Here is a 13,135-nt window from a genome sequence, read left to right on the forward strand (position 1 = left end):
TTATTTAACTTTTGAGAGAATTTTAAAAGTCGCGTTTTCATTGTTTACGTCATAATACGTAGAAACAACATTCGGTTCCATTTTTTGTCAACCCCGTTTTTAACTTTTTCGTGAATTTTCCCAAAATTCACCGGTTTTACGGAGAGGAAAAAAGATTGTTTTTATAATCATTCTTGAGAATACAGCAAAAATTACGATGATCAATTTTATTTTCAAGTTTTTATTATTATTTGCTATGGGGGCGGGGGTCGAAAATTCCGATTTATTATATCATGCATACCTGTCTTATTACAGGAGTTAAAATATTTATAACTTTATTTTTTAACGCAAATACGTCGCAAAATGAGTAGATAAATCCGAAACTAAGTATAAATTTTGACTAATTTCGCAATTGTATATTTTTAAATAATTTGTAGTTAATAGTAACGTTTGCCTATGTCTAAAATTAAAAAAAAATATACATGTATTTTTCCTAGTCATGCCATTTAAAATGCTATATTTTAGTTATTTTTTATTAAAAAATATATTTGTTACTTAAACTTTTTATGACGTCTTTTTGTTTATTGTTAGGTAAAAATACAGAATAGTTAACAAACCCCCATCTATACCCATGTTAAGAATTAAAAAAAAAAAAAACTTATTTTTTAATAACGTTATTTCAGCACAATCCGTATTCTGCATAAGTACCAAATATTTTATCTATAAATTAAAAAAAAAAAAATGTATAAAGGCTTTAATAACACCAAATCCCTTAAACCTGAAGCCCCTGTGGGCGTGTTAGTAGACGCCGACTACTGTAATAGGTGTATTCTTGGATTTCGAAGAATTCTGTTGCGATTGTGACCGTTTCTAATTCGAATTCCTTGGAGTTGTTGTTGTTGTCTAGAAATGACGACTACCATTAAAACGCGTCTGTTTAGATGTCGTCGTGGTCGTATAGAAGAGTTCATTGTTCGCTTCTATCCTCGGATTGTCACCGGCGCCGCCTCTGCCACCTTTTCTTGTCTAGTCATCTTGTCTAGCGATTATGAAAATTAGGCGTTGCTGCTGCTGTGTGTGTCTGTTGGCCTTACAGCCAGAAAATGCACACACTTAAAACTCGCTAGCTATATCCGTCTTTCATTCTCTCTTTCATCTTTCTCTCTCTCTCTCTCTCTCTCTCTCTCTCTCTCTCTCTCTCTCTCTCTCTTTATCCTTCTCTATCTCAGTTCGTTCTCTCTCTCTCTCTCCTTTTTTTTTTTTTCACTCACCTTCACCCCAAACAAGGCATATTGCCACTTGGACGTAAGGGACTACTAATTGGAACCATGCCTAAGAAAAATTAAGATGTTGGTTTAGATAGCATTTGAACTTCTGTATATTAGTACAGTTTGGGAAACAGGTAGCAGGAAGGGAATTCCAAAGTCTAGCCGTTCTAGGGAAGAAGCTATTAGAGACAGCATGCACTCCACCGGTTTATACGTCATTAGTCAAATACAAGCATTTATAGATGCTAGAAATCATAGTAAGAGAGTAACAGCCACAGCCAAAACAAGGCTTGCTGAAATAACCAGGGAACGCATAGAATTGCAGAAGCTAGGGACTAGGGATTTCTGGAAAATTTATAATTGTGTAGTGATAAAGCGCAATCAGTAATTCCTTCTATCCAACAACCAGAAGGTTGCATGCACAGCAACCGAAAAGGTGGAACTGCTTGCTCGGCGATTCGCCTCCAACTCCACCCTAGAGCCAACAAATAACTCCCTCCCAAATTTTCCTATGCAGACGGAAGCCACAAGTGATGATCTGAAAATTACCCCTTCTTATGTCCACGATATCATAAAAACTTAGACGCCTTCAAGGCGTGTTGGCCTGATCTCATCTCTGCTATACTAATTAAGAAACGGACAGCTGAACTAGCCCCCATACTTTCCAAACTCTACAACAAATGCCTTACTGAATCTTGCTTCCCTAATAGCTGGAAGATGGCCTCTGTTGTACCAGTGTACAAGAATTCTGGTGAAAGGACTGACCCTCTCAATTATCATCCTATCAGTCTCCTCCCCCTCATCACTAAAATCTTCGAGACGCTAATCGATGAAGCACGTCCACCACCTTGTAAACGCTAATCTTCTATCTGACAAACAGTACGGATTTAGGCAATGTCGTTCTACTGCAGATTTTTAAAGGCATCTCTGAACGCATATACCATTTCTTTCTCTATGGCCAAATCATTGAAGATGGCTCTATAACAGGACAGACGGCAAACTTTAAATTGAGATCTTCGCAGGAAGAGAGGATTGTTATTCAACTCTTACTCTCCAATTAATTGTTTTCTCTCCGGGAGATCAGACATAAGGTCAGGTGTGGGTTTGAATTTTTTTTTTTTTATGTGGAATGAATTGAATTTGAACTTGACACATCCAGGTTTACAGTCAGTGTCGCTTACCACTACAACGTCTGCATAGCAGATTAATTCTTTCTGTGGAAGACAAACACCATGAAAGACAGCAGACTTTAGATTGAGGTGTTGGTAGAAAATGGCGGTAGGGGCATTGCCAACCTGGATACAGTAATTGTAAGAAAAAATTCCAAATGCTGATCGTCAGCCAAAGAGAAGGATCGACCAGATGACAAATTATTAGATAGTGCAAAAGACTAGTGTTCTGGTATGAGAGATTATATGGTTCTTGTCATTCATTCTACTTAACTTAGCGCTATAACACTAGGGAAAAGCAACTGATCGTCATAGTCATTCATTTTAGAAAGGAACTTGTTTTGCTAATCATTTGTTATATACTTCATATAGATAGGGTATCATTTATGCAGTTGAGCCATACAAATCTTTATATGAACATATGACATGGACAATTCTGTGTAACTTATGTGTGTGAGATAGCTTTGTGCTAACCAATCTTTTGATACTATGTTGATTATTTTCACTAGTCGTTAAAGTTGAAGGGTAATCTTGTTTACTCAAGATGAGAAATGAATCTGTTTGGGGTCTTTTCTCCCTTCCCTTTTTGAAGAAGGATGACAGATGGTGTGAAATGCCAGTTTACATTTTCAACTTCTGTGTGAAAATGAACAACACAGCCATTAAAAAAAAAAAAAAAACAATGTACAACTATTTTGTCACTTAATTTCTTTCAATCTTAAATTTCGTCACCACTAACTCATAAAAAAACCCAACTGCGTGTATAAACATAATCTGCATATTCTTATCCAGTATTTTTTTCACTGTTCATAATACATAGTAAATCTTTACATTTAATCTTTGTTTGTTCCAAGTATATGTGTGTCAGTTTCTCTCTCCCTCTCTCTATTTATCTATCTATGTGTGTGTGTGTGTGTATATATATATATATATATATATATATATATATAATATATATATATATATATATATATATATATATATATATATATATATAGATAGATAGATCGTACAGACGGTCGGGTTTCAATCCAGGCTTAAGGTAGTTGCCTGTCTAGCTGCACTGATGAGCTGTGAAACAGCGAAACAGTACTGTATGTGGATGACTATATATATATATATATATATATATATATATATTTCCGTAGAAATATTTTTTATTCACTTATATTTCCTTTTTTATGTATACCAATCCTTATTTAAGAAGCTCAATGTAATTACTGAGCATATAATGAATGAATGACAAAAGCCTATATTTCAAATTTCATGATGTAAGATGGTCAACATCATGAAATTTGGAATATAGACTTTTGTCATTCATTCATTATATGGGGTGTCTTAAATAAGTTTCCAGACTTTTTTGTACAGGCATTTAAAATTGCCATAGACTTTGGAAAATTCAGTATGTTATTGCTATGCATGTTATGGGATGACTGACCAATTTTTATGACTCCAGGTTCAAATGAACAGCTACAGCAAGAATTGGCATACACCCTACTAAAGCCTTATTGTTACAACTGGTGAATTTCAAAAATGTAATCTGGGCGTGAGGACATTTTAGAAGAACGATATGCAATAAAAATTTTGTTTTAAACTTGGAAAAAAAATACCACAGAAATGTATGGAGTACTTTAGATTGCTTTTGGGCCATCTTGCATGAATCGAGCATCATTTTTGAGTCACATAAGAGATTCAAAGAAGGCAAGGAGTCTGTGAGGGATGATGGGAGGTGTGCGAGAAGTAAGGAAGTCAGAACACCAGAGTTGATTGGCCAAATAAAGAATTTCATGGATAAGGACTATCGTGTGTCTATAGAAACAATAAGGGCACAGTTTTATGTTGGTGTGGGAATTGTACACACAATTATTCATGAGAAACTGGAGATGCAGAAGATTTGCGCAAAGTTTTACCCAAGAGTGCTCAGAAAATAAGAAAGAAAGATGTTGTCATGGGCATCAAGACAGTTCCTCACCCTCCCTATAAACCAGACCTTGTTCCCTGTGACTTGTGGTTATTTCCTAAGATAAACAGTAATTTTTCCTCGTTTGTCAGAAACATTTCTCATTAAATGTTAGTACTAAAGGCCAAAATAAGGGAAACAAGAGTTACAAAGCTGTCAAAAGTAAACCAATGTCCACTTTAACGTGGAGTAATCTTTCTGTTGAACTTGAGAATCTGTATGGAATATTGACTGGATGTAGCGTGTTTTCATTTCGTCAATCATGATTGGGTAAAAGTCCAAAGTAATTCGCAATTGTAGCTTGAGTGTTGCCCACACTGAAGGTTTAACCTTTAACTTTTAAAAGAGTGTAACTTTTACTTCTGAATTTTATCAAGTACCTTATCCATTGAGCCATGCAAGATTTTCTGTGGTTTTTGTTGTTGTTTTTTTTAACCATGGTTTTTGAAGTTTCATTTTTTGAAATTCAATCATTAGTTTTGATTTTGACTAGTAAATGTTCATTTGTTATTGCTGTCCCATGTTACTGGCAATGTAATAATCTGTTTCTCAAGTATTTATTTTTTAAATTATTTAGTCCAGCCAAGATGACTGGTCATATGGAATATTGTTTAAATTTTGTAGTCCTAATACATTTTTGTTGTTTATTTCAGGTGAATGTGGTTTGACGTACAACAGCAAAAGCCTTCTTATTGTTTACTCGAAGCAGTATGAGGCAAAGGAAGGAAACTCTTGTAACTTTTACATCATCGCTAATACAAATGTCTACATCGAGTTGAATTTCACGGATTTACGTGGATTTGAGATACCATTGGAGCCGGAGAATACCAGCTCGATGGAATGCTTACCAAAAATTATCATTACAGAGCGCAACTCGAGTGGTGAAGAGGTCCCCATGGTAATTATTTGTCCTGTAAAAAAACTTTTAAAAACCCCTCAAGTCTTTCTGTCCCATGCGAATAATTTAACTTTGATATATAAATGGGATCCTCGACAGCGTAGTGGATTTACGTTATATATTGACTTTCATCAGAAAGTAAGTAAGTATCAACATGACTACTTTCTTGTTTAAAAAACGTATATATCTTCAACACATCCCCTCGTTTTGAAACGCTCCCCCTCTCCCCATTCAACCCCCAAGGAGTTTTTTTTTTTTTCTGGATAAAAAAAAATACTTTTAACACTTTTAATCTTTAATCTGAATTCATCTCCTATATTGACGGATCGGATTTGATTACCAGTTCGTCAACTTTGATCAGAAATGGAACATTTTTCTTTGCAGTGCAAACATGATGACAGGTACTGAATTTTTTGTGTTTTCTCTTTTCGGATACTTTTATGAAAATGCCATTTATAGTTGGATCTAACTTTCCAGCAGACATAAGCTTTGATATGAGATCTGTTTTCATTTATTTCTGTCCCATCTTGTTGGCAATATGATAATCTGTTCAGCTACTATTCATTTTTTAAAGCTACTTAGTTCAGTCCAGATAAAATATTTTTAAATGAACACTTAAAAGTAAAAATCAGTAGGTGAAGCTAGCTCACTATATTGTCCAGATTTAACCTTCCATTGAATTCATCAGAAGTAGTCTCTGTAAGACTTATCAATGTCTCATTCGTATGATTTCTTTGCATGCAACCTTTTCTATATAATCTCTACATATAATAATATGGAAACAATTATTCCCATCTAGAAAAAAAACATTAAAACATTGTAAACACAAATGCCATGTATAAATCCTATATGTTTACACTAGCTGCCCATATCTGCATGTTTTCCAGATATTAGCATACATTCTTCATACTTTAGTAAATTCCTCTTTTCATTCTGGGACTATTCACTTTCCCATGTTTACAGGGGGTAGGACAATACTTACTCTCTAATTATTTCTTCCTCACACATTCTCGTCATACACCAGGACAGATTATTCTGAGTAATAACTTTTCAGCGATGACGGTTATTTACTTTTTACCAACTATGCTTTCCTATTCTACCACCTCATTATCACCATAATGATCGGTCTGTTTCGCTTCATCACCTGCTTTTTCCTGCAATTTCATTGGTTATTTTCTTTGATTCTGATAATTCACTATTGTTACTTTTGCTATTGCCAAACGAAAGCGCCACTGAATCCAACATGGTGTCCTTCATGTCTTCTTACATTATTTTTTTATAATTCTTCATTTTCCGTGCACTCTCACAAAAAAAAATCCCAGCCTCCAAAGCAAACTGAATTTGTTAATGTTTTACAATTATTCTTTCATTTATGATTCATGTTCTTGTGTGGTAAATTATATAAATATGAAATTCATTGCATAAAAAATTATATACATTCAGTTTTTCATTTTTTGAACTTTTTTTGGAGGTGGAGGATAATAAATTACAGCACTTGCTGCCATACACTATCTTTTGTTTATTTAATTGTTCGATGAAAGTGCAAAATAGATTTCTTAATTTTTATGTTATTTAACTACACTACCTTCTCTGTATATGAACCAAAATTTGCTTTTTTTGCGGGTAGGGGAAACGATTATTAAACCATTTGTGATGTTTCGTTTTTCAGTTTCAACAATACATTACAAGTGTAATTTGTTATAAACTAATTTAAACCTGTCATTTAATAATATCAGGAACTAAATTATTTCTATCATAATTTGAAAATGTTCTATTTTCTTGGGGTGGGGGAGTCATAAAAAATACACTTTCAAATCTGTTAGCTACATTTACTTACATAAAATCGTTAAACTTGTGTCAATTCATATTTATATGCACTTCGGATCCACTATTCCAGAATACATTCTCAAAAACTACTTTTAATATCTGATTATCATAAGATTTATAATTGTCTAAACACTTTTCATTAATGATAATTGTAAAGCAGTTTAACATTATTTAAAAACCCTATTTCACTCACTTAAATTTTTACGTCTGTACATATTACAATTTTCTTTACTTCATACAATCACCAATATTCATTATTGATAATTAAATAGCAGCTAAGTTTATTAAATCCTATTTCGGTCAATTGCACTAAAAAGCAATTTTACATGTAAGAATATCTTTATTCCAGAAACACATACATTTGTGTCATAATTATATTTTTGTTTGTTTCAGTAAAACAATTTTGTTAACTGTCATTTATTTTTTCGAAATTTACATGATCCAACTAATAAATACTTAAGAAACCGTGGTTACTTGGCAATTCAAAATAAATATTTAATAATATTTATTTTACTTAATATTTTTTTTTTTTACATCTCATGTAAGCTCAGTGTTTCAACCTGTAAATTGTTTTTTTCAGAATTTGCAATATGGCTATAAAAGGAATGTCAGATCAGAATTACATCATAATGTGACTTAAGGTCAATTTAGTTGGAAAAGAAGTCTTGCACATGTTTTAGCTTGTTCCGAAAATAGTTTTTATATGCATCTGAGATTTTTTCTGGACATTAGACTGATTTTTTTTTTCTTAATTTTTTTTTTATTTTTTTGCCCTTAGACACAAGTTTTAGCCAATATCACACCCATACTGTCATTGATGTTCTTTATATTTTCTTAAACTTTTGCAAAAATTTTTCCTCTACACTATATAGTTTACAACTGGTAATTCTGGACAACTGTAATTTATTTTTCAAAAATTATGAAATCTGATTAATAAATACCTAAGAAATAACATCTATTTAGCAATTCAAAAAGAATATTTAATTAAAAAAAATTTTTTTTTTTGACTTAACATTCTTTTACATCTCCTCAGGCAACACAACGCTGAGAAATAGGTCTTTCTAGTATAGATATATTATATACACTAGCAGGCGCCCAACGTTGCCCGGTCATAAAATATGCTTATTTTTAGTGATGTGAATTTTATATTATAAAGCTAATTCTTTTATTTATAGTAATTTATCCAATATATAATAGTGGCTGCCTAGTGAGGTCTGGTTGTAAAATATGCTAAAATATATTTTAATTTATGCAGATTTCATATTATTATTATACAGCTAATGTTCTATTGATTATTATATTGTACCCAATATATTGTAGTGATTTCAAAAGTAGAAAAAATTGACGTGGGTGCCATCAGCTATAATCAAAACCAAAATATTTAGCACTCGAGCCTCAGTCATTACTGTTTGAGCGATTGTTAGATGGTAAGATAACGTTAAAATTTAATTGACTTTAACATATGTATATTTGCACCTATGTATAAAAGCACTTTAAGTTGACTTATGCCTGTCAAGTTCCTATTTTTTTTTTTTCAATTTTGACTCTTTTGCAGCTATTTTTACTGGCTAAAGATCAAGTCAAATTTGTTCTGTTGGTTCAAATCCCATATTTATCAAGTTTCAAGTCTGTAGACCGAAAATCCACACAAGTCATTTGGTAGAGATCGTTCCTTAGACATACAAGGTCACTTATATACACACGCACAAACAAAGTTAAAAAAAATTGATTAATGTTTCACTAAGGATATTTAAAATGGATGATTCTTATCCAGAATTCAATCAAATTAAAAAAAAAAAAAAAAAAAAAAAAGCAAGAATAAAGGAAAATCTTTATGATGTACCTACTGAAAATGTCATATTCCAAAACTCCCATCAATTAATCAAGTAGTTTTGTTTTGTTATATGGGAAACAATTTATTTATGATTTTTAGCAAAAATAGTAGTTTTACAATTAATAGATATTTTGAGTTTCTTTGAAGTGCAAACATAATGATAGATATTGAATTTTCTGTGTCTTCTTTTTTTTTAATAATTGTATAAAAATGCTATTAAGGCATTGATTGTCTCTAAGTATATTTGAAAAAAAAATGGGTTGTATTCGTTTTTTATTGACACATCAACTCTAGGTGATTATCTAACAAGGTTAAAGAACACTTCACACATGCACACACACACACACACACACACACACACACACATATATACATATATATATATATATACACACACATATATATATATATATATATACATACATACATACATACATATATATATATATATATATATATATATATATATATATATATATGATTATTAAAAGTTAATATATAGTCAGTAATATTCGTAAGTGAAAAAAGATGACAATTAAGTCATTAGAAATCCTCTTTACATTTTCCTTAGATTTTTATCTTGAACAAAAACATAATGAAGATTATTTTTTCCATTCAACAGTAAATTTTTATATAATTAATAATTTATGCTTGCATACATTTCTCTATCTTCTCTGAACAGTCAAATAATAGTAAATATTTATACAATATCATATCCTAATCTTTTTCACTCCTTTTCTGATGTATTGGCCACTATTTTTGTCTCCACTTAGTTCCCACTCCCACTTAGAGACTGGTTTATTTGTTTGTTTTTGATTGATCTGGGAAACAAACATTTGTGAGTGCCTTACTAATCTCCACCCCCATTTGCAATATGAGTGTTTGTAAATCTTCCCACTTCCCATCATTACTACCATTTCATATGTGTTTCTAATGACTTGATTGTAATCTTTTTTGTTCTTATGGATATTAGTGACTATATACTAACTTTTCTGATTAATAATAATAATATATATATATATATATATATATATATATATATATATATGTATTAGTGATGGGACGATTCCAATATTTTTTCCTATTCCGATAAAATTACTGATTCTGATTCTTCATAAATCTCTAAATATTTTACTATAAAATTGTTATTTTGCCTGATTACTGTAAAAACACATCTTAAATGGGCCTACATTTTCTTAAACGTAAAAACGCACTTGTGAGGAGATGATCTAGAGATTTTAGTCTTACTGGAAGTTTAAAACAAATAAATATTTATTATTTTATTATTACTGCACCAGAACTAAATAAAAAAAAATAATTTAAGGAATCGGTTTTTGGCATCGGAAAATAGGCTAAAATTTTTCCAATTCCGATACCTCAAAAAGCTTTTAGTTCATATGCTTCAACTTTCTCTTAGTAATCTCCATCTTTCTGGTTTATCCAGTCGATAAATCGGCTGCAGATTGAAATGTGATGAGAAAATGGTATGACTGACTGTACAAAAGCAGTAAAATACCGGTAGTCTAAATCTGGTTGTTCTAGTGTTATTTCTTACAGGGAAGACAATGCTATCAAGATCCGCAGCCTCAGAAACAGATTTGAAACGGCTTCCCAAATCCAACAACAGTATAATCTTGTTAAAAAGTACTCTCTTTCTACTGTTAAGAACAGATTGAAAAAATTTAATTTGCAAGGCTGTGTTGCAAGATGCAAGCCAATGATTTTTGTAAAGAACAGAAAGCGCTGTCTGGACTTCGTCAGATGCAATGAAGATCGTGACTCTTTATATTGGTCGAAAGTGGTTTTTAGCAATGAAGGCAAGTTCAATCGGCTAGGTAGCAATGGTAGACAATGTGTCTGAAGGAAGGATAAAGAATGTAATCCAGTAGATATATCACTGCTGAAGCAATTCTCTATCTATATAAGAGCCAGGTACGTCCAAGGATGGAGTACTGTTGCCACATTTGTGCAGGAGCTGCTAGAAAGGACATCCTGCCTTGATAGAGTTCAAAATAGACTTTATAGCCTCGTAGGGGATGTCCTTTTCTCTTCCCTGCAACCTCTTTCTCACAGAAGAGATGTTGCGAGTTTGTCTCTGCTTTATCATTATTTTCATGGCAAGTGCTCGACTGAGCTCCAATCTATGGTCCCCCCTCGCCAAACTTTCACAAGAAACACCCGTCTAGCAGAAAACACTATCAATAATTTCCCCCACTCTTTATCTGTGCCTAAACCTAAACGTAGATTACATGAGCAAGGCTTCTTTCTTAGAACTGCACGCCTATGGAATTGTCTTCTGTTTTCCTGCTTTCCAGCTGACTACAATATGGTTGTCTTCAAGTCTAATGTAAACAAGTTTTTGATGAGCCGTTTCATATAAGTTAACAAATTTACCGAATTTCCATAACTAATGATTACTATATTATCCAATTTCTACTGTACACTCTTTAACCCTTATCCTTGTTTACGTTAGACTTGAAGACAACCATATTGTAGTCAGCTGGAAAGCAGGAAAATGGAAGACAATTCCATAGGCGTGCAGTTCTAAGAAAGAAGCCTTGCTCATATTATCTACGTTTAGGTTTAGGCACAGATAAAGAGTGGGGAAATTATTGATAGTGTTTTCTGCTAGACAGGTGTTTTTTGTGAAAGTTTGGTGAGGGGAACCATAGATTGGAGCTCAGCCGAGCACTTGCCATGAAAATAATGATAAAGCAGAGACAAACTCGCAACATCTCTTCTGTGAGAAAGAGGTTGCAGGGAAGAGAAAAAGACCTTCCCTACGAGGCTATGAAGTCTATTTTGAACTCTATCAAGGCAAGACAAGTCCTTTCTAGCAGCTCCAGCCCAAATGTGGCAACAGTATTCCATCCTTGGACGTACCTGGCTCTTATATAGATAGAGAATACTTTTTGCCTTTTGGATTTGAAGTTGATTTTTTAAAATTGACATGAACACTAGGATACTTCAATTAAGTCAAATATGAACAGGGTAAATTATAGAGGAATAAAAAGCGAATCAAATGAGGTATAGGTTGTTTAAACAGGTAAATTCAATTTAGCTTAAATTTACAGTTTTTGAAAAAAATTAAGTGCTGACTTTCTTATTGGCGCCCCTGTATATATACCCTTAAATTCCAAAAACAATGTTTCATTATAAACAACTGATGATTCCTTTAAGAACATTGGCAGTATTGTTTGTTCATGTAAGTAAAACTATCCAACGATACAGGAGATTGAAAATTGAAATGAACACATATCTAAGGAAATGGCAGAAACACTAGAAGACCTACAATTTGTAGTAGTGTGGGGACAAAAATGGATGGTCACATTCAATGCTGCCAAGACTAAGCTTGTTTCCTTCAATAATTACAAGAAACCTTCTCATCCAATAGCTATGGTTAAAGTAAAGATACATTACCTGAAAGTATTTCTTTCAAACTCCTTGGCTTAACATTCACAAGGAACGAGTTGGAACAAATATATTGAGAGCATTACCAAGGCTGCTGCTCTCTCTACCATGCCTGAAAGTATCCTGTACCTCTATAAGGCCACCATTCACTCATGTATGGAGTATTGCTGTCATATTTGGGCTGGTGCATCTGCTACTAGTCTCTCTCTCCTGGACAAAGTTCAAAAGAGTTGCCAACCTGATAGGTCCTGAACTGCCATCCAAGCTTCCCTGTCTCATCAATGAAATGTTGCATCCCTCTACCTGTTCTACAAGTATTTTAATGGTGAATGCTCTGACAAACTACAAGCCCTTGTACCCCCTCAACATAAATACACACGACAAACCCAACAATCAGCAAAATCCCACCTCTACACAGTAGAGATCCCTAGATGTAAGAAGGCCTCCTACTCTAATTAGTTTTTTCTCCAGAACTGTTAGACTTTGGATTCTGCTTTCTCAACTGTACTGACATGCAGAAGTTCGAGTGTAATGTGAACAAACATCTTGCTGATCATCTCCCTTCATAATATCTCTGCAATGCATGTCCCTAATAGTAGCTCCCTACATCAAATTGACACTGTGCCTTGTTTGGGGTGAAAATGAAATTTAAAAAAAAAAAAAAATCGACTTACTGACAAAATAATTTTTCAACGAAGGATAGTTTTGTTTTAATAGTTTTAAAGGTTTTAAAGAAACTTAGAAGACTATATATATATATATATATATATATATATTAAGTAATGTGAT

General features: G+C 32.8%; 1 protein-coding gene across 6 annotated transcripts in view; it reads left to right on the forward strand.

The window, feature by feature from the left end:
• The window catches only part of LOC145283070 (uncharacterized), a 202,454-nt gene that overhangs the window by 62,822 nt on the left and 126,497 nt on the right, over positions 1–13,135 (forward strand). For 2 of the 6 annotated variants that reach the window (XM_080132280.1, XM_080132334.1), the window contains exon 2: positions 5,030–5,412. Coding sequence is in view for 3 of the 6 variants with exons in the window: in XM_080132268.1 (XP_079988394.1) it covers positions 5,212–5,416 (205 nt within the window). In the remaining 3 variants the exon portion in view is untranslated. Of the gene's footprint in view, positions 1–5,000; positions 5,676–13,135 lie in introns of all 6 variants that reach the window. The other 4 variants (XM_080132268.1, XM_080132273.1, XM_080132417.1 and 1 more) reach the window with 4 other exon arrangements.

The sequence above is a fragment of the Euprymna scolopes genome, chromosome 1, assembly GCF_053919585.1.
Source record: "Euprymna scolopes isolate OS-2025 chromosome 1, ASM5391958v1, whole genome shotgun sequence".
NCBI lineage: Eukaryota > Metazoa > Mollusca > Cephalopoda > Sepiida > Sepiolidae > Euprymna > Euprymna scolopes.